The sequence below is a fragment of the Cervus elaphus genome, chromosome 12, assembly GCF_910594005.1.
Source record: "Cervus elaphus chromosome 12, mCerEla1.1, whole genome shotgun sequence".
NCBI classification, from domain to species: domain Eukaryota; kingdom Metazoa; phylum Chordata; class Mammalia; order Artiodactyla; family Cervidae; genus Cervus; species Cervus elaphus.
In genome coordinates this window covers 10787189-10810909 of record NC_057826.1, presented here as the reverse complement: position 1 = coordinate 10810909, position 23721 = coordinate 10787189, and the positions used below count along the sequence as shown (strand labels likewise).

Below are 23721 nucleotides of genomic sequence, written 5' to 3'. Positions count from 1 at the left end.
CAGATGATACTCTGCTAAGTCTAACTTCATCTAGAAACCTTTCACAAAAATTAACATTGTGGCCTGGCTCTGACAGTAAGGGATGATCTCATAGTTTTTTACTAGAAAGAAACCTTACTGCCAAGTCCCTAGTTGAGGATACTTGCCTGTGTATTGTTATGCACCTACCCACCTATGCTTCTTATCTTTCAAACTTTCTCCTTCAAACCCCAGTCTCCTTTCATTTGTATCTCCCAATGCAGAAGGTTCCCATAGTACATTATGTATACCATAGTTTTTTTAAATGTAGTAAGCTATAATAAAATTATTTGGTCATGCACCTGTCTCCCTTAGTAAACTGTTAATTTCAGGAGACCACAAAACATATTTACAGTCATCTTTAAATTCCTCCACTTTACTAAATAAGTGATTTAAACATTTTTGAAGACAAATTCAACACTGTAAAGGTCATTTCATCAATTACCATGCAGATCTATATACTCAAAGGCCTCTGAGGTGTGCTAGGCTTCCTCTATACAAACAAAGTCCTCCAATCAAACAGGCTACAGTGTTCTCACCGCAGGCCTGTGGTGCGATGTTAGTAAAGAAAATACTCTATCAAGGGTGGCTGTCATACTTACGGAACAACTGTTCATACTTTAAATCCACATGATTCACAATAATGTTCTAACTGATTTTTCTTTTCTCTTTTCCCTCATAGACATCTTTCTTTTTTCCCTTGTCACTTTTCTGTACTCTCTGATACTTGACTCATTAAAAAGAAAACAAAACTATTTCCAGATTTTTATAGTCTTAAGAAATGCTGATCCTGTCAAAAAGAATCTACAAGTTCAATCACTTTAGCAAAGGCTGGAAATTTCTTTACCCACTTCACTATCCTCTGCAAGACAGCATGCCATGTCCAATCTCCCTTTGAAGTAAAACTCACAGAACTACAAACTCACATGAACCTTAGTAATAAGTGGGTTCAACTACCTGCTCTTTCAGGATCCCCTTCTGTGACATTTATGACAGATAGTCATGCAACCCCTACCTACATGACCAACTCGGGTTTCAAGGAAAAGAGTACTTGACAAAAATGCAAAAATCTTTCCATGAATCTAAGTACTATACTCAAAAATTAAAGCAAATAAGTGAATCCTCCACCCCTACTAAATCTTCTACTGTTCCAAGTAAAGGTCTGTGTTCTTTTATTTAATTAGTTTTCAGATGCTGCACCATACTGGTTCTCCATTCTTTCTGCATGTCCTCCAAGACCCTAAATTTAAGAGTTATAATAAATAAGCTCTTCCATTCTGTACATAAGCAACTGTAATTTAATTTTTTCACTGGCTCTATAAATCTTTATGGAACGCCCACTATGGCAATATACTCTTCTGAATGCCAGGGATAGAGCAAATGAGATAGATAAGCCGCCTGTTCTCACAGAGCCAACAAATTTCAACACTTCTGTTTTATCCCAGTTCTTCTGCCTTGAGAATATCAATTTGAACACTAACTGTGGCACCCAAAGAATTAGCTGTTTTTCCCTGTTTCATGTTTCAGAAATAACTCTACCAATGCAGTGTGTGTGTATGCTAAGTCGTGTCTGACTCTGTGTGACCTTATGGAATGTAGCCTCCCGGCTCCTGTCCATGCGATTCTCCAGGCAAGAATACTAGAGTGGGTTGCCATGCCATCCTCCAGGGGATCTTTCTGACCCAGGAATCAAACCCCATGTCTCCTATGTCTCCTGCATCAGCAGGTGGATTCTTTACCACTAGTGCCAGCTCAGAAGCCCACCAATTGGGCAAGTACAGCTAATTCTTTGGGAAGAAGTTAAAACTGGTTGACATTAACTCAATCAACCATCTCACTGGGGCCACATAGGTTAATAAAGGCAGATGGCAATGTTTAGGCACTATGATGGCTATCTTGTGGCCTTCTAGTGAAATTAGAGGGAGAAGTAATTCTACAACATGAACCAAAAGCTACCATATTTCCAGAGAACCAGAAATAAAACAAGGTATTTCAGAGACTATTTAAAGATGCGGAAGACATAGATAGTCCAAGTTCAATGTTTCAGTGTGAAAGGACACAAATGCTTGGTTCTTAGGACTATAAGGAGATTCTTCGCAGGGGGTAGGGGAGCGGGGCTAGATGAAGCTGACTGTAACAGTCTATATGATCCAAGACGAGGGATATCAATAGACCATGACTGAATCTGAGAAAGAACCACCTTAGAAAATAAAAGTGAAAGTGAAAGTGGTGTCCAACTCTTTGCGACCCCATGGACTAGAGAGTCCATGGAATTCTCTAGGCCAGAATACTGGAGTGGGTATTCTTCTCCAGGGGATCTTCCCAACCCAGGGATTGAACCCAGGTCTCCCGCATTGCAGGTGGATTCTTTATCAGCTGAGCCACAAGGGAAATAAACCCACCTTTAGTTTCATGCATAAGGAAAGCAAAGTTCAGACAAAGAAACCTGACGAAAGTCAAAGAGCCAATAACCCATAAACTAAGTCCACTGACTTCCTTAATACTGTTCTCTATTCAAATGCTATAAAGGTTAAGTTCTTAAAACTGGAGTTTAGAAATCCATGTGAAAATCTCAAAAAAGTTATCAGAAGGTTATATGGGGACTAATGTAGTCATAAAGTAGAAGGAATAACTCAAAAACATTTCTGAATAAGCCTTATCACTACAAATGAAAACATATGAAACAATGGCACAAGAAAAGGGAGGTAAACCACAACAAGAGGGAAAACCACCAAGCAGGCACAATACCCTAAATTTTTATGGGCTATCACTCTCCTCTATGCTGGAGATATACCTTGTATACACATAATCTCCTCTAGATTTTAGTTAAAAAGTATAACTAATACCACACTAAAGGTATAGTTCCATGGTCAAGACAGCAAAAGTTTCCTGATGCTTCCACTTTAAGACAGGAAAGGCTTACATTGTTGACATTTGCGTCGACAGGAAACAAAAATCATAATACTCACAATGTCATCATACACATACACACACACACCCCACACAGACACATTGCTGACTGGCTTAATCATTGAACCTATAATTCAAAGGATAAGAAATGCTCCTCTAATTAGAACATCCACATTCCCAAACGCTATAAAGATTACAAAGAGACATGGTCTTAATGAAAATAGAATGACTTCAATAAAAACCAGAGCATATCCAAAATGTTATCTCCTTGATAAAAGCATATGAGATTCCTTCAATGTCTTAACTGTTCCAGAAAAGTCACTGTATTTCCAATATCGTTATTACATAAAATGAAAACAGTTCTTCATACACTTTAAGAGACACATTATAGCAAATAAAACACAGGCACACCACTGAATAAATCATTAGTTTACAAAGCTAATGTTTTTCCTTTACTGAAAAGTAACCTGAATAAGCATACAATGCTTCAGCCCCAGGGCCATCTATAATACATGACTGGGGTGGGGGGCGGAGGCGTGGAGAGGGTAAGTGGTAGAATTTAGAAATCAAAGTTTAAGGCTAAAATTAAAACTAATGAAATGTAATTAAAGATTGCTAGAAGCATGGCTTGTTGAAACTATAGACCTGCACACATTACCTAAAAAGTTTTGAGAAAGAGTATTTCTGTAACTCAAGATAACTATTACGCCTACAGTTTAAATCCAGGACACTAGCATTACAAGGCAAATTATGAAACTATCCTGAACAAAAATTGGATCTGTCTGGAAGCCATTTATCTGACTCTCTAAAGAAGGCTCCCATTACTTCTGCCAACAGCATTGACTCAGCTGCACGTAAGCTAGGATACAGTGTGAAATGCCAACCAGGGCAGAAACTGCAAGTGACTAAAAGAAAGGATCTACTATGGATTCGATAGGAAATTTGCAAAGAGTTTAATCTGGAAAATTACTAACCTGCAGTTCAAGCTGTCTTGCAAAGCAGCCAACAAATAAATAACACATTGATTGCGATCACATGTAACTACTTTTTTCAAACATTTGTTAGAAGATCTTATGTGAGTGTGGATTTCTTAAATTATGGCTATATACTAAACACCTGGATAGGTATCACAAAAATAAAAACAGAATAAAGCAACAATAGTTCAGATCAGTTTGAAAATGTCCACAAACTCAACCTATGTGAGCCCAATAATACTCAGTGACAGGGGATGAGGGAAGTCATAAACTAAGTTTTTTACTTGCTATTAAAGTCCAATAACATGCACCTACTTCATCACCCACATGAATATTAGGATGACAAAAGGTGACCCAAGTTCTTAGGAACACTAAGTGCTCTGTCCACATGTTCCTCTGGTACTTTATATAAGCTTCTGCCATAGCACCTACTAACTCTGTGTGTCGTCTATGTCTGTCTCCTCATCAAACTGTGAGTTCCTCTAGGGCAAAGATCTGATTCCTCTTCATTTCAGTATCCCAGCATCACTCATACACTGACGATGGAAATGTAAATGGGTATAACCACTATGGAAAACATATGAAAAACATATGGAAAACATATGGAAACATATGGAAAACAGTATGAAAGTTCCCAAAAAAATAAGAATAGAACTACTATATGATCCAGCTATCCCACTTCTGGGCATTTATCCCAAGAAAGCAAAAACACTAATCAGAAAAAATAGATGTTCCCCTAAAGTTGCCTGTAGCATTATTTACAACAGCCATGATATAGAAACAGCTTACATGCCCATACGGCTTCCCAGGTGGCACTAGTGGGAAAGAACCCACCTGCCAATGCAGGAGACGCAGAGATGCAGGTTCGACCCCTGGGTTGGGACAACCCCCTGGAGAAGGGAACGGAAACCCACTCCAGGATTCTTGCCTGGAAAATCCCCTGGACAGAAGGGCCTTGCAGGCTACAGTCCATGGGGCCACAAACGGTGAGACGCAACTGAGCAACTAACACTTCTCACTTTCATGCTGCAATGTATACAGAAGTAGAATGTTGTACACATGAAATTTATGTATGTTATAAACCAATGTTACCTCAATGAAAAGTAAAGTTTTTATAAAAAGAAAAGAATGTCTTACATAGCAGTCAATTGATAAATATTTCTGAAACATAAATATCCTTTTATGTTCCAGTCATTCCACTAATGTTTCTTTTTTTTAGTGCATTTTCTATATGCCAAGCATAGCAGTTCCCAACTATACAACGAAAAAAAGAACTAAGAAAAAACTAGAATCTCTAAACTTAAATAACTTCTTGTGTTTCAGTAAGCTTGTTTTTGGAATACATTAACTAGTAAAAATCACTGATGGCAAGCACCTTAACACTAGCAGGTTATTACAACGATCAAGGGAAGCTGATGTCACAAAAGTAAAGGGCCCGTCAGTGGTTAGAAGTGAATCAGAATAAACCTTGAGGATAGACCCAGTAAGATCTTCTGATGAGTTAAGTACTCATCAGTACATTAAGTATGAGGTCTATCTGTGAGAGAGTAAGATAGTTCTTTATGTGAATTTAGAAAGCAAAGGAACATTTTAATTCCTTCTAGAAGATTAAAATCAAAATGCTACCATTTTTTTAGTTAGATAGACACTTCCTTCCTCTCTGTAAGAAGATGCTTTACAATCTTTCTTTCAAAGGAGGGAAGAAATTATGACTAATAGTATGTAAGAGTAAGAGCTATAGTACTCTCCAACTCTTTGTGACCTCATAGACGGTAGCCCGCCAAACTCCTCTGTCTATGACATTCTCCAGGCAAGAATACTGGAGTGGGCTGCCATGCCCTCCTCCAGGGGATCTTCCTAACCCAGGGATCAAACCCATGTATTTTAAGTCTCCTGCATTGGCAAGCAGGTTCTTTACCACTAGCAACACCTGGGATAACTAAAAAAAGTAATGGCATAATTAGAATACCTGATAGACAATTTGATGCATGTTAAAACTTGAGTGTGAAAGACTTTCCAGTCTATAACCTGGTCTTAGGCAGGCTTGGGAAAGTTATCCATAAAACAGAAGTCAAAAAAATGGAAAATTAAACTTAAACTTCTAACCCCATTTAAGGAAATTACTCTTGCCTCAGGGTTTTTAGTAATTTTTTTCTAGGAGAATATTGAACAATACAAAAGGCATTGGTAGCACAATCAAAAAGATGTTAGGATACATTCCTAGAAATTAATATTCACAGTTAAAAATGCCTCTAAAGGGTATTTTACACATTCATTAAGTTTTAGGACCATTTTGTAATTATGACGTATTTCTCTTAAGTCAATGGCTGAAAACACAAGTAACATTAGTTATTTAAAGTCAGCCACTTTTGATGCATTTCTATTTCTGAAACAAAACATGGACAGGAAACAAACAACTAGAGTTTTAAATTATGCATCTGGAAGGAACACTGTTTAATTTTCAAAAGAAAAAAATGCACCATTCATCTCCAGAAAAATGTTTATAAACTTACAGTGTCTTTAGAAAACCAACAAAATTTGTTTCTCTCCTCTTTTTCTTTTCCTTACAGGACGCTAAAGTATACATTTATTCCTATGAAAGGCTATGGGGAAAAAAAGTGGAAAAACAAATCTCCAAATAATATAACTCATGTATACAATAAGCACCTTCTACATATTGGCTTATCATAAATTTAGAAAATATTGCTTGTTCAACATTATATGAAAAAAATGGACTGAGTCAACAAGCGCTTTCAATGGTGATAAATGAAAGTCCATGTAAACAAACCTGGACGTTCACCGTATGTATCTTTCAGGGTCTACAAGGCAAGCTAGGCCTGCTCGGCATGTGGCAGAGCGCTGACACATAGGCAGTAGAAACCTTCAGGTGGTCTACTCTGGCTAATTTACACACCCCAAGCAACTACATACCAACATTCAGCCTAACTCCTACGCTCTGGATATCACTCACAGTTTCACAAGAAAATGAAATCAAACTAGTAATACAGGATTTTAGAGGAAAGTATTCCAAAGACTTCTTTCTTCTCAAGCTCCTGTAGTTATCAACCACTCAGCGAGTTAAAGATCCATATAGTCAGAGCTATGGCTTTTCCAGTAGTCATGTATGGATGTGAGAGTTGGACTATAAAGAAAGTTGAGCGCTGAAGAATTGATGCCTTTGAACTGTGGTGTTGGAGAAGACTCTTGAGAATCCCTTGGACTGCAAGGAGGTCCAGTCAGTCCATCCTGAAGGAAATCAGTTCTGAATATTCACTGAAAGGACTGATGCGGAAGTTGAAGCTCCAATGTTTTGGCCACTTGATGCAAAGAACTGACTCATTTGAAAAGACCCTGATGCTGAGAAAGATAGAAGGCGGGAGGAGAAGGGGACAACAGAGGATGAGATGGTTGGATGGCATCACTGACTCAATGGACATGAGTTTGAGTAATCTTCAGGAGTTGGTGATGGATAGGGAAGCCTGGTATGCTGCAGTCCATGGGGTCACAAAGAGTCAGATGCAACTGAGAGACTGAACTGACAAAAAGTTAAAGATTAAATGCTTCGAAAAGAGAAAGTGTTAGCCGCTCAGCCGTGTCCGACTCTGTGACAGTGGGCTGTAACCCGCCGGGCCCCTCTGTCTGGGAAATCCCAGGCAAGACTCACGGAGTGGGTGCTACTTCCTCTTGCAGGGGCTCGTCCAGACCCAGGGATGGAGCCCACGTCTCACACCTACTGCATCGGCAGGCAGCTTCTTCACAGTTAGCCACCAGGGAAGCCCTTCAAAATGACTCGAAATGCCTTAAATCCAAATCCAAATCAGAGGTCATAAAGACACAAACTTGGATGTCACTCCTTAAATTCACTTAAAACCAACCGGTTAGATTGTAAATGGTTGGTGAGAGTTCACTGCCAATGGGAAAGCGGTTGGAAGTGGCTTCTTCTCCACACCTTCGTTTCAGCCTGGGGAAGGGTGAAAGTGTGAGTCGCTCAGTCGTGTGCGACCCTGTGACCCTACGGACTGTAGCCCGCCAGGCTGCTTGGTCCATGGACTTCTCCAGGCAAGAATACTGGAGTGGGTTGCCATTCCCTTCACCAAGGGATGAGGGTCTCCCACACTGCAGGCAGATTGTTTACCATCTGAGCCACCAGGGAAGCCGTTTCAGTCTGGGAAGCAGAGACCAAATGTCCTCTCATACATCTCTGTGTCACGCCCCTCCCTCTACCACAGCTGGATGAGGTCACTCCATTGATGAATTCTCAACGTGTTTCCTAACATCTGGCTGAGTGATTTATACATGGTAACACTCTGGTGTTTCTGTCAGTTCTCTGAAAAAGGACGGACTAGTCTGGGCTTAACGACTATCAGGGATTCAGTAAAAGCACTTTACTTTTAAGTGATAACAAATGATAAATTTACAATTTTGCCTTCAATTTGACCATTTTATTATTATTTTCCTTATTTGTTTTTAATTGGGAGAAACCTGACAGGAAATTACTCATAGTATCCTAGTTAGTGTTTATTTAAAGTGTCTGGTTTAAAGTTTTCCACCAAATTAATATGTAGAAGTTATAGCTTTATTCTATTCACACAATGTAAAAAACATGAAGCACCAAAGAGCATAGTTTGCCTAAAAATGGTCTAAAGTGTAATCATTAAAATCAGTGCTACAAGTCAACAGCTCACTAACTTCTACTTCTTTTTCGTACTTGGGGGGGGGAGGGGACAAACAAATAAACAACAAACAGAGAATTCTGCTTGCTACTATCAAAGAGTTCTTGGTAAAAAATGTAAAACTGTGATTTTAGCAGAGTCAATATCTTATAGAACAGTTATCTGACAATCACATACATTTTTTCATCTCATGAAAAAGGACAATCCTAAACAGATGGTCAAGTTAGAAACAAAACAAAATTAAACAATGCTGATTCATTTTTTCCAGTCACAGATATCTTTTATGTGGAAATATCAGGTTTTAATTAGACTTTTCTAAAAAAATTATTGATGACTTCTAATCCAAAATTTATGCAGACCAGAAACAAATAAGAAAGGATACGGTAATCTTTGTTGACTATAATAACAACAAATTTAAATTCAACACTAAAGAAATCAATGAAAAGACAGAAACGTGAGTCATTTTACTGGCAGTAAATAAAGGGGAAAATACAAGAAATCTGTGCTCATATCCTGTTTCCAACACAAGCTGTGCAATGTTGGGCGAGTCACAATACTATGTTCTCAACCTCAGTTTCCAGCTTAGGTAAAAATGGCATCATCATTACAGTTGCAATTCTGAATTATAATGATCTTTTTTAAAGATCCACATTTTATATAAGAAAATTATTTCTTAAGTGTTTTTAGCCAACACAGCCATAGCTTTAAATATGTTGCTACATGTCACTTCACAAACAATTTAAATAACAGATTTCATGAGAAGGAACAAAAACACATTTCTGCAAGCCCTAATCTATTCAATGTTTACATTCCTGTGAACTCCACTGCCTTAGATTGTCTCACAATTTGTCTCCTAATTGTTTCACTGTAGCCACTCACATCTCCCAAAGAACTAACAGAAAACGAAGATAAAGTGTAACAATGAAGAAAAGCAAGTATTATAAGAGTTAGCTAAGCATCCCAGATAGCCTACATAATCTATGAGCTGATCAGAAATGGTTCTAGAGAGACCCTTTTGATTGGAAATCCCTTCATTAGGATTAGAAGTCCTTCAGTTGGGCCCTATTTGTCAAGTTCACTGCACTGCCTGGATAGCAGGAATCTCTGGGATATAAGTCATGGGCTTTTTTCCACTGCAGACATATTTTTGTACTGTTTTCTTGTTTTTATTTCCCCCAGACTGGCCAACACATAGACACTCATTGAAGGAAAGGGAAAGGAAGAGTGGAGAAGAGAGGCAGGGGGGAGGAGAGAGAGAGAGGAGAAGAGAATGAACAAACATCTATAGCCAGAGGTTACCATATTTTTTATCTACACATAAACACAGAAGCAGGGCTTCCCAGGTGGTGCCAGTGGTAAAGAATCTGTCTGCCAATGCAGGAGCCGCAGGAGACACGGGTTCAACTTCTGGGTCAGGAAGATCCCCTGGAGGAGGAAATGGCAACCCACTCTAGTATTCTTGTCTGGGAAATCCAAGAAATCGAAGCATGGACAGAGGAGCCTGGCAGGCTACAGTTCATCAGGTTGAAAAGGGCAGGACATGACTGAGCGACTGAGCACACACGCAAACACATGAGCACGTATGCATACACAGTCGTATCTCTTCATCCACCATCTACTTACAAATTGCCTACCATATGAAAAGCTCTCTACCTGATCTTGGGGATAGAAAAACAACCATGATTGGGTTCCTCTCTTCAAAGAGAAAACATAATTACCAACCCAGCCTCCTGTTTGTTCCACAAGATAGAAATGCCAGCTTTTCTCAAGTTAGCGCCTCCTTTGTGGACCGACATCCCAAATGACTCAACACAGTTCTGGCTCAAAACGTCCAATCAACACAGTGCAGTAAGCCTTATTCCCAGCTCCCTGGCCCTTAATCCTTAACATATCATTAGGTAGGTAACCAATGCTTGCTGACTGGTTTATTACTTGGCGAAACCATTAACTGGCATCCGCTTGGTAACATAACAGTAATAAAATAATGGCAGCTGCTAATTGATAGCTGATCAGGTATCAGACACTCTGCCAAGCACTTTAAATACATTTTCACATTTAACTCCATTAGAATTTGTTATTATACCAGTTTCAAGGATGATATAACTGAGACTTTGAGTTTTAAGCAACTTGCCTAATGCCGCACGGCTACAAAATGATTTAAACTGAAAGTTCTGTCCATAGCCGTGAACACCTCACTACCTCTGAAAGAGAAAGGCCCTATCTGGATATAACTTGAGCCAATGAAATTTTGATTCACAGCTAATTATACTAAAAAAATTAGATGAATAGAAACAGCTAAGTCAATCAAAAGGATAAACAATCAGGTAAACAAAATATATTTTAAAAAAGCAAGCCCATAAGGTATGTGTGTATGTCTCTATGTATTCTTAAGATTATTTACCATTTTAGACTTTAGATATCTTTTCTTTGCATCAGCACCCATTATCAGGACTTGACTATATATTCAATAGTTTTAACAATTGAAAAGGATATTGCTTTTAATGATGTCTCTGCTTTGTCAGCAGAGTGATGATGCTCTACATGTATATATCTATAATAAAGTTTAACTTATAAACCAGCACAGTAAGAGATTATCAATAATAACAAATAATGAAATAGGACAACTGTAATGATACACTGTAATAAAGTTATATGAAGGTGGTCTCTTTCTTTCTATCAAAATGTCTTACTGTACCATATTCATCACTCTTCTTGTGAAGATATGAGACATTAAAATGCCTACATGATGAGATAGCGCTAAGCTACTACTGACCTTCTGATAATACCTCAGAAGGAGGATCTCACCAGCTTTGGGTGATTCTGGGCCATCAAGCCATGATGATGTGGCTGGTTGGATGTTAGCAGCAGATTGAGATAAGTGGGCATCCCAGGTGGAAGAAAGTGGAACAGAGGAATATTTCACCATGTTACTCAGAACAATGTGCAACTTAAAACTTACGAATTATTTCTAGAATTTTCCAATTAATCTTTCTGCACCACAATTGGTCCAAAATTGGTAATTTCAGTAATCCACTGTGGCAGGTAACTGAAATTGTGGACAGGGAAACCACTAAGGGAGGCTGGTCTACTGTACAACCACTAACTCCAGAAACTGTCAACTGAAAAAAAATGTACAACATAAGAGTTAAGCTTTATCTGGGGCAAAATGAGGGCTGAAGCCTGGGAGACAGCACCTCAGAGAGCTCTGGGCAACTGTTCCAAAGAGATAGGGGGCAAAGTCAATATATATGTGATTCTGGTGGTGAATACGGAGTTCATGCAAACATTTATCTTCGCAAAGGCTTTCTGCTAGTCACAAGGAGCTGATGTCAAGATCAAAGGATTTAGGGCTTTTCTAGATATGAGCAGGTGCAAGGATTGGGTTCATAAAATCAGCTACTGAAAATATCTAACTCTCTGGAGACCTGTTCTGCCAGTCTTCCCAGAGCACAGAGTGCCTCATCCCTGATCTCTACCTTGAAGTCCCTTCAGGAGGTGCTGAAGGTCCACAGCCAGAGCAGCACATGATTTAATCCTTACAGAGGTAGATGGCAAGGGCTCACAGCAGGTGACAATTCGTAGTTGACAAAAACTCTGTTCTAAGGTAAATGTTCTATGTATTTACTTATTTATTTAATTTCGGCTGTGCCACAGGGCATCGTTCTTCAACCAGGGATCAAACGCAAGCCCCTTGCAGGGGAAGAACAAAGTCTTAACCACTGGACCACCAGGGAAGTCTCGAATGTTCCATTTATATGAATACACAATAATGCATATATACCTGGAACATCACAAATATAATAGTGAAGAAACATTTATTCTAAGCAGAATAAGGTAAACTTTACACTTTCAATGTATCAAAAATTTCTCTACTATTTCCTAAATGCAAATAACTAAATATATAACATGTTAACATAACTTTCTGGCTAAATTTTAATTATGAAAAACTTGGAAAATTAAGCGTTATCTCCTAAGCAACTACACCCTTAAAACAGATACATTAAATATTTGTGAACATTAGACATAATGAAAACAAAGTATGACATAAGAGCTAAATTACAACTGTCAAGATTGTAGGCCTAAATTTAGCAACTTACTGTGTGGATCACAATAAACTGTGGAAAATTCTGAAAGAGATTGGAATACCAGAACACCTGACCTGCCTCTTGAGAAACCTGTATGCAGGTCAGGAAGCAACAGTTAGAACTGGACATGGAACAACAGACTGGTTCCAAATAGGAAAAGGAGTGCATCAAGGCTGTATATTGTCACCCTGCTTATTTAACTTATATGAATAGTACATCATGAGAAACGCTGAGCTGGATGAAGCACAAGCTGGGTGTTCACTGGAAGGACTGAGGTTGCAACTGAAACTCCAATACTTTGGCCACCTGATGCCAAGAGCTGACTTATTTGAAAAGACCCTGATGCTTGAAAAGATTGAGGGTAGAAGGAGAAGAGGATGACAGAGGATAAGATGGTTGGATGGCATCACTGACTCAATGGACATGAGTTTGAGTAAACTCCGGGAGTTGATGATGGACAGGGAGGCCTGGCGTGCTGCAGTTCATGAGGTCGCAAAGAGTTGGACACGACTGAGAGACTGAACTGAACTGAAGCACATTTAATCATAAACACCAAGTTTACTTAAATTTTATTTTCTTGCTTTTAACAATTACTAGAAAGGTAAAAATACATATACAGAAATGACAGAAGAAAAGAAGAGCAAAGCATGAAAGTTTCTTCTAGAGGTTTATGCAGAATTTTATGACACCCTACCCCTTGATAGTTCCTTTATCACAGATGTTAGTTAGTAACACTTATGAAGAATAGGATTCATCTGGCCCAGTCTATCCTGCCCTATCCTATTATCCAAATGCTAAGAGTCTTTTCTCTATTTGACTTCTATCACACTGGCAGGCAAATCCTTTTAAGAAGTTGGTAAAGACAAAGAGATGGTTGGATGGCATCACTGACTCAGTGGGCATGAGTTTGAGTAAACTCTGGGAGTTGGTGAAGGGCAGGGAGGCCTGGCGTGCTGCAGTCCATGGGGTCACAAAGAGTTGGACACGACTGAGTGACTGAACTGAACTGAAAGACACAGAACACAAATTTAAATATTCTATCTTCTATTCTTAGTTGACGCTTTGCCACAAAAGCAGTGACTTGCTGAAAGTCCCTAGTACTCTCCCCAATGCCTGATACATAGCGTGCATGCGTGCTAAGTTGCTTCAGTTTTGTCCGACTCTGCAACCCTGCATGAGGAGAAGGGGGTGACAGAGGATGAGGGGGTTGGATGGCATCACTGACTCAATGGACATGAGTTTGAGCAACTCCAGGAGTTGGTGATGGGCAGGGAAGCCTGGCATGCTGCAGTACATGGGTCACAAACAGTCAGACACAACTGAGTGACTGAACAACAGCAACATGGACTGTAGCCCGCCAGACTCCTCTGTCCATGGGGTTCTCCAGGCAAGAACACTGGAGGCGGTTGCCATGCCCTCCTCCAGGGGATCTTCCCGACCCAGGGATCGAACCTGAGCGTCTTACATTTCCTGCATTGCCAGGTGTGTTCTTTACCACTAGCGCCACCTGGGAAGCCCCAATATACAGCAGATACATCCCAAATTTTACAGAGCTACTGATAGGAAAGCAGTGAGTCTGCTGGTAACATTCCAAGGTTACCAACCTTCTTAAGCTTCAGTCTCTGTAACTTAAAAAATGAGCCTAATAGTATCAATTTCATAAAATGTCTATGAACATGAAGAGTGCCTAGTGCACAGTGACCACTTAACTATTACATGTTTTATTTTGAACCATGGTTTCCTCATGGGTTAAAGGGATCAATAAAATCTAACTCAAAGAGTTGTGTGAATTAAATGAGCACACATAAATCAATCTGTTGGCATAAATGCTTGCTATAGAGTAGGTCTTCAATAAACCATAACTCCTTTCTTTGCTAGCTTGCCTGTAAATACCTATTTTAAGATCCATTAGAAATTTAAAATAAAAAGTATTAGAAGGTTATTAGTTGTTGAAAGAATAAAAATCACAGAATTCTAATAAATGTCTATGACTGTATCTGGCACCGACACAACTTTTCTATGAAAGCTGAAAATTAGCATTTATTAATACATAAACTATGTTCTAGAAGAAATGTAAATAAGCCTTTTCAATTAGAATCCATCCACATTTTTACCTTTTCTTCTAGTTCATCCTTCAAACACTGGTATTTTAGCTTCAGTTTTTTGTTCTCATTTTCATTCTGGGTTAATTCCTCTGTCAGTCTGTCATACTGCGATTTCAGCTTCTCCAGCTGACAACGGTGGACTTTAGCCATATTCTTATCTTCTAAGCTTTCTGCCTGAGGAACAAAAAAGGAGAAAAGAGAAAGTCCACTGGCCACAGCCAAACTGTACACAAGACAAATTCCACGTTATATCAGTGGGCAAATACTTGGAGATTTTGCTACTTCTAAGCATCCCACACAGACAGACATGCAAAGGAAACATTCTTTCCATGTGTTCAAGCTCTGCTTAGCACTAACTGAGCAACCAAGTAAGTGCAAGGTACTGTACTGGGTGCTGAAGATAACAGGCATGAACCATAAAAGACACAGATGCAACAGTCAAGTTTGACAACGATGAATAAGAAGGTCTTAATAAAGGTGTAAGCAGGGATCTGTGCAACCCAAAGGGCCACCACCTGCAGAGAGATGTCCCCACAAGGACACTGTGGGACATCACTGCCTGATCAGTGTCCTTTTCCACAAGAGGAGCTTCACAATATTCCCTTTGAAGCTACCTCCTCTTTTTTTGGGGAAAGAATTGTGTACTTTTTTGTGCAATGTAATTATGAATACCACTCCTGTGGGGTTAAAAAGATTATGAATTGCAGCAGCGAGAAAACTATAAACAACTAAGTATGTAAAAGGGGCTTACCAGGGATTATTTCAGTACCAATAATGCAATAATGTGCCTGGTTTTTGTTTATTATTTGAAATATAACCAGAATCAGCTTTAAAAAAAAATTAGGAATAATGTGCAGAGGGGATTCAATAAAGATTTGCCAGGTATGTGAACTTAAATACCTTTAAAAGGACAGTGTAAACACTGACTCTATGTCAGGCACGGCAAAGAGCACGGGTATAGACAGTCTTGCCCAAAGGCCAGTGGTGAGCTGGGCCAGCTCACAGAGACTCTCAGGGAGCCACTGTTGTTCATCTCCCAACTGTGTCTGCAGTGATGCTGTTTGATAGCTTGAAACCAGTCAAATGGGGGCTCTTAAATCACTGAACTTGGCAAATTCTACAGATCAGGGTTCCCCTCTGCCCCCGGAGAACTTGTTTTAGAACACTAATGCCTAGGTTTGACGAAGAACTTACTTCTTCTGGTGATCTCATTATTATGTTTACATTTCATTTTAGGGCTTACACAGTGATGTCACTCACAAAAACCCTGTGAGAGAGAAAGACGTGACTGCTCCCGTTCTACTGATGAAGTACAGAGAGGTTAAGTAACCTGACAAAGATCCTGTGGCCAGCAAATGGCAAAAATACACAACTCTACTCTTGGTCTTCTGATCCCAGTAAGGCTCTACAAAATCATCTTTGTTGAAATCATCATGAGGTGATAATATCCTTCAAATAACCTTCAAACAGCCTTTAGATATTAATAGCAGTAAGAGTGTTTCATTAAAATATTTTACATTTAAATTCAAAAAATAGGCATGAGAAGGGTAGGTCTTGATGGGAAAAAAATATATAATTTGTGCAGAGAAAAAAAATATGGGTAATGTATCAGCACTTACTAGACTCAGAAAAAGTGATAAATTAAGGTGAAGCCAAAAGACAGATACAACATTTACAGAGCTATTTGTCTATAGCCCTCTAGTACGTAACTCGATATATTAAATCTTTGATGATGACCACTGCTATAAACTACTTTTAATTAATACAAATGAGTCAAAAGTACAGGATTATATTAATAAAACAGCATGAAGTGGGGTTGGCCCTCATGGGTGATTTCGGTTTAAGAGAACAGTACTGAGCTCTCACAATCCCTGGTCTCCTTTTAAGCACATATGCTGCTGCTTTTGTATCACATTAAAGAGTGACTACAAAATCCCTCATCTCAGTCTTCCAAATTAAAAACAAACTAAAAAAGAAAAAAAAAATCTAAGCAGCTAATACCTGCTGCCTGTCCCTCTGGAGAGGTATGAATATACCCGAAACACACCAAAATACAAGGCAACCTAAATATGCTATATTAGTGGTACCCACAGACAGCTACGGAAACAGAGGAGCAAGAGATTTATCTCAACCTCAGCTGAGACACAGCCATCTTCAGTGAATCTGTGACTTCACTTTCACTTTTCAGTGAATCTATAAGAGATGTAAAAAATTAACTGGGCCTTGAAAGGTTAGGCAGCCCTTTTCCTCGGGCAGACTGGGGGGAAAGACAACCCGAACAAAGAGCAGGCAATGAGAAGTTGGAGCAGGAAATGGTTTTCCCTTTGTATGAGGCGCATTGGAGAACAGAAAAAGGCTCCAAGTGTGAACAGCTCAGGTGGGACCACATCAGGGAGGACTAGACTAGATCTGAGACTTCGTTCCAGAGATAGTAATGGGTTTTGAAGGTTTCTGAGCAGGAAGTGATACACTCGGATCAGCGATCTGAAAGAGGCAACACAGGTGGTATCTGAAGACTGAAAGGGAGGAGTTGGGGGTAGAAAGAGAGACTAAGGGGGAAGTAGGGAGGCTCCTCAGAGCTGTGTCTCGTATCTCCACAGTCCAAATAGCAGCTTGAAATCCATTTGCTACTATGACGCACGCTATACTGTTCATATGCCAAGGCGTCCAGGGGCAAATGCAGTTTCTGTCAAGCAGGCCGTACCTCCTGACTTCACCTCCCTCTCAAGAAACCATATTATCAATACAATGTGAGAATGATGTTTTTACACAGATGATCTTGAATCTGCAAGAACTGATTTACCAGCTCCTGCTGGAATGAACATTTATCACACAGCTACATAGTGATGATAAGAATACGAAATACGTCAGTCATAGCAAGAAGAAAAAGAGGGTGCAGTTTCAACATTCCCAGGAAAACTGAAAGTTCCTTGAAAGAACCACTTCTCAATTCATGACCTAACAAATCATGACATATGCATCCTCGGGAAAAACGCCACCTTCCTTTGAGATTCACACTATTTCAACTCTGCCTTCCTTGTTAGCAGTAGCCAACCAACCAGTCATCCTCTTCACTGATGTTTTTGGCATATGACCCATTAACGCCTTCGCAACAGCATCATAAACACGCAAATATCTACCCAACAAACTAACATCAAAGTTATTTCACCCGTTCTCTTCCAACCACTTTCACCCATATTGCACAATGGCAACCCACTGCATTACCACTCGCCTGGACCTCAACTCTGAAAATCGAAGCTCCAGTCGAGGAACTCCTACCAAACAAGCAGCCTGCAGTCATCGATTCCTTTCCCTCCACTCTCTCGCTCCTTTGTCCCTGACACTCCAGTGGTAGCCACGCGGCAGCACATCACCTGCTCCCAGACTGGCCTCGTGCGGTTGGTACCAGCCTTCACCACCACGAACAACTCACTGCACAGCTGCTCTACTCGAGATTCACATCACCAATCCAAGTCCATCCCTATCGACCTTCCCAAGCTTACTGAGCTCTTTCAGAACCGTCAGAGGAAGATATGCCCTGTCTCCTGCTGAAATCTATCCACTCTGGTATTGATCCAGCCCCTCACATCTCCCCACAGGCCTTCTCCCCCCATCTGTGACAAATGGAATGAACACATTATTTAGTTCATCTTTTAGCCTGTCTGCCACACTGACACTCAAGACTCTACTCTTCTAAAATGTCCTGCTTAGGTTCACAAGATACCATTCTCTTCTGGCTCTCCTCCTGTGTCACATGTGGTTCTTTGTTCTGTATTTCCTAGGAACTCTTTCACAGTTTACGCGACTCTTCCTTTAAACAGTGGTGTCCTAGAATTTCATCCTCTTCTTTCTCCTTGCATAATGTCATCCAAACCCTGTGATTTCAACTACCAACAATGGATTACTGACTCCCAAATATCTAACTTGAATCTCAACTTACTCCTCAACTTCTAACCCATTACGTACTAAACTGTTCCACCTAGACTTTCATGATTAGGTTTAAGGTCTCTTCCCCCTAACTCAACAACATGTTAAGAAGCTGAATTTGACATTACCACTCTCTCCAAATATGCTGCTCTGTCTATATTATTCATCTTGACAAACAGCTTCATTATCTATCTAGTCACCCAAAACCAAACCTAGCCAGTCTAGAGTCTAAACCTTTTCCAGTACAGCAAAGTAGTTAAGAACTCAAGTATCTGACTACCTTAGTTCAAGCCCTATCTCTATTACTCTCCAGTGTAAGACCTTGGAAAAGTTACTTCTCACATCTGAATTTCTTCACTGGAGAGGAATTAACATCACACAATCTACAGAGATGATGTATGAAATGAGTAACACACATAAAGTTCTTACAAAAATAAAACCAGCACAATCTAAGTGCTGAAAAAAGTCTGCTAGTATTATTATTGTCACAACCAACCAATCAATATATGATGATATGTATTTTATTTTTTATATATGTATTCATATATATATGTATACATATATATATATGTGTATTCTCTTCTCTATATCTCGGATTCTACTTTTGCTTATGGACTCACCAACACTGAAAGACTATTATGCCATACTTCACCAAAATCAAAAGATACAATTTTTTCACATTTTACCTTCTCTGTCTTGGGATGTTATCTTACAATTGATAGCATGTCATGTTTTCATAGGCATAATTTTTTTTCCTAAGCATAGAGCAATGATCCACCTTACAAAGATAGTGTCTTAGGTTACATGAAATAGAATGCAGGCCTCTTACCTATTTCTTCCAGCTTCCATTCTGCTCTGCCCACCCCAACTTAAATAACCCCAAATTCACTACTGCCAGTAGACTAAATAGGACTAAAGAAGAATTAATAAATTAGCTGAAAACATTCTACAAGTGCAGCTTAATTATAGTTAATAATTTCATCTTTATCATAAGCATTTTTATGATAGTTGCATTTCAAGGAATTTTGAGAAAAAATATAATTAATCTGTACAGATTTATGCATGTATTCACCTATTCAACAGATATTTTTAATGTTCCAGGAACTGGGCACTAGGGATATAGTTGTAAACAAGAGTCAAATCCCAATCCTCATGGAGTTTTCATACTAATAAAACGAGATTAAAAAATAAATAGTATGAAATCTATATCGTATGATGATGCATGCTCTAGAGAAAAACTAAAGCAGGAAGGGGGGGATAGATTTATCACACTCCTGACCATCATGTTATGAGATGATTCCCCTGCATGTGATAAATGCTAGTATAATGATACATACATCTTAGACATACTTCCTCAAATCCAAGATCTCAATTATGCATTTACCCAGGCAATTCTGACTTGGAAAAGAAGGGGTAATTCTCAAAAAGCCTTGGGTTTACAAAACCCATAGGCCAATCCTCTTTAGTTACCATACTAATAAGGGCCATGGTTATAGCTTCTATGGCCTTGACAAGTCTTTGCCTTTTATATTTTAGAAGATCATAAATGTTGAATGAGGGCACGTTTCAGGTCCATGACTTACTGCCACCTATGTCTGCCTTTCCTGAACTCCCCGAATAGCTAAATGTTCTTTTTAAAGGGTTTCAGTCCTCTGCAATAGGTGCTCCCAGGTCGCTATAACTCATTCCAACCTGGCCGAACAGGCACGAATACGCCTCTTTATTGTTAGTTTTCTCTCTCCTTCAGTGCTTGGGAATACAGAACGATCTCTAAAAGTTTACGCTTTATTAACTTCATGAGCCACCAGAAAATTTCCTCCAGTATTATCAGGATAACTCAGCGCAGGTACCTTCAGGGTCCTAATATGATTCTCAGCCTCACTCTTTTCCTTCTTGAAGTGCTTCATCAGCTCCTGGATATTTTGTTCGTGTTTCGTTTTCACACTCTGCAAAGATGATGTGAGATCTTCCAGCTCCCTCTGGTGAATGTTTCTTTCGAGCTTTAACTGAGTAATGATTGTAGCTGTTTCCTCATCTTTAGATTTTGCTTCTGTCCTGAGGTCAGAAAGGTTCTTGAGGACCTCTTTCCTGGCTCTCTGTTCCTCTGCCAATTTATTTGCAAGGTCTGCCCGGATGGCACTCAAGTCCTTGATGGCCTCTTGCATCTCAAGAAGTTGAGCTTTGTCCTTGGCCTGGCTCTCCTTCAGCTCTGCAATTTGTTCCTCCAGGTGAGCTTTCTCAGCTTTCACCTGGCTTTGAATCTTATTCTGTTTTTTCAATTCACTTTCTAGCCTATGGATGGTATCCAGGGAATCCTTGACTTCCAATTCAAGATCAGCTTGATGAGACTTAACATCACTTAGCTTCTGCTCCTTACAATGAAGCTCCTCCTCTTGAAGGGCACGCTTGGTCAGCACATCGTTTAATTCCTTTCGAAGACTCTCTATTTGTTGCAGCGCTGCATAAAGCTGGCTTTTCAGTTCATCCTTTTCTTTTAAAATCTATCAGATTAGAAACAGAAAGCAAAAATTACTGTAAAATTCACCATATACACTACCAGAAAACAAAATAAAGTTTAAGCCACAAGGAGAAGAAAATTTCATAAAAAAATACTTTGTATTTTTTCTGGTTTTAAATAAAAAATACTTTTTTAGGCTAGAAAAATACAATTGTTCTGAAGTAGTACCACATTGAGATATGTTTCAGGTTTTCATCACCAAAATGCATCCATCCATGATCATAAATAATTACTTAAAGCTAAGATAAAATTGAGCAGAAGAACGGGAGAAAAAGACTCCAGTTATTATTTACCAGAGGTTAAAATAATACAATGTTACTTAAAATAACAATGATTTGCATTTCAATGGCACACTTTTTAAAAGGAGAAACCTCAAAACAGATAGGGAAGATAACGTGAAGAAGAACGTAGATACAGAAAGGTTTTGGTAGGATCAGTCACTGTTAATCAAATAATGTAATTTGATTAGTGCCAAGAAACACACCAGTATGTAATGTGGAGGTCTTTAAGTTCAATAAAGGTAGAAATAAGGTTAATTTAAGAGCTGGAAAGGTTGGGAAGGGACTCATGAGAAAAGTCAAAGGACCAAAAGGCCATCACCCTCTGCCAGCCTCTTTGGGGGTTAAGGCTATTGCTCAGGGACAAAGGCCAAGAACTAACCCTTTAATCCTCACCATCCATCGATGCAAATGAAAAAGCCAACAGCTAAGGAAGCTTAAACTGCCCCCTCTCCCCCAACACTGACACCAATAGCATCTCTGTACACCTGTTTACTGATGCCTACCATAGTTTGAACCCAGGGGGAAAAAAAAAATTAAGATTCTCATTTTAGAATTAGAAATGAGTTAAAATGCAAGTACTTTAAGACATTTTTATACTTTATATTTTGCACCTCAATGTGAAACAATTCATGATAAAATGAGTCCATCACTTCAAAAAAAATGGTCTCCTCAAATTTCTAACAGGGAGAAACAGCATGAAGCTAACAGGAGAAATAATAAAAGGGAGTGATTAAGCAGCTGAGCTCTGACCAGGAGAACTGGATTCTCAGCCTAGGCATAAGTAGTTCTATGGCCCTAAAGAAATTGCTTATCCTTATAAAGATAATAAAAGCTACATCATAGGGTTGTGATAAAGACAACTGGGAAGGGGGAATTAAAGAGAGGGGGTGGGATTTAAGTTTAAGGAGAAACCAGGAGTCTCCGGGGTGTACTTATGCAAGATAGTGATCAAAACTGTGAAGAGAGGGGTTCACTGATAAAGTACTGTTCCAGATTGAAAAGTCTCTAGAACACAGAGGAAACAGTTCACTTCAGAGAGAATTTAAGGCAGGAAAAATGGCTAGAAATAATCATAAGCCTAAGGGCGGATGTTGGAGAAGGAAATGGCAACCCACTCCAGTATTCTTGCCTGAGAAATCCCACAGACAGAGGAGCCTGGTGGGCTATGGTCCATGGGGTTGAAAAAGAGTTGGTCATGACTGAGTGACTAAACAAGGGCAGATGTATTCTTTTTCTATTGCAGTGTAGCAAATCCCAACAAATTTCATAGCTTAACAACAACACCCATTTATTAGCTCACTGTTTCCAGCTTGTCAATCCTGGCAAGCAATTCTGCCTTCTGTCTCCTGATGCTAAAATCAAGATGTCAGCTAACCTGGGCTCTTATCTGGAGGCTTTGAGGGAGAATCTACTTCCAAGCTCATTCATGGTGCTGGCAATTTAGTTCTGTGCACCTAGGACATGGGTCCCTGTTACCTTTGCTAGCTTTGGGCCAGCTGTTTTTCTGAGCTTCTAAAAGCCATCGTAACACTGTTTATAATAGCCAGGACATGGAAGCAACCTAGATGCCCATCAGCAGACGAATGGATAAGGAAGCTGTGGTACATATACTCAATGGAATATTACTCAGCCATTAAAAAGAATTCATTTGAATCAGTTCTAATGAGATGGATGAAACTGGAGCCCATTATACAGAGTGAAGTAAGCCAGAAAGATAAAGACCAATACAGTATACTAACACATATATATGGAATTTAGAAAGATGGTAATGATAACCCTATATGCAAAACAGAAAAAGAGACACAGATGTACAGAACAGACTTTTGGACTCTGTGGGAGAAGGCAAGGGTGGGATGTTTAGAGAGAACAGCATCAAAGCATGTATATTATCAAGAGTGAAACAGATCACCAGCCCAGGTTGGATGCATGAGACAAGTGCTCAGGGCTGGTGCACTGGGAAGACCCAGAGGGATCGGGTGGAGAGGGAGGTGGGAGGGGGTATCGGGATGGGGAATACATTTAAATCCATGGCTGATTCATGTCAATGTATGGCAAAAACCACTACAATACTGTAAAGTAATTAGCCTCCAACTAACAAAAATAAATGGAAAAAAATTGGAAAAAAAAAATAAAATTAAAGCCACTCACACTCCTTGGATTATGGACTCCTCTGTCTCTGCAGCCAGTAACATTCCACACCGAATCCTTCTCAAGTTTTGAATCCCTCTGA

General features: G+C 39.4%; 1 protein-coding gene across 3 annotated transcripts in view; it reads right to left on the bottom strand.

Moving 5' to 3' along the window:
* The window catches only part of CEP128 (centrosomal protein 128), a 447512-nt gene that overhangs the window by 263497 nt on the left and 160294 nt on the right, over window positions 1–23721 (bottom strand). For all 3 annotated transcript variants that reach the window (XM_043918906.1, XM_043918908.1, XM_043918907.1), the window contains 2 exons: window positions 20543–21193; window positions 14775–14939 (listed from right to left, as the gene is read on the bottom strand). In XM_043918906.1, coding sequence (XP_043774841.1) covers window positions 14775–14939; window positions 20543–21193 — 816 coding nt within the window. The remainder of the gene's footprint in view (window positions 1–14774; window positions 14940–20542; window positions 21194–23721) is intronic.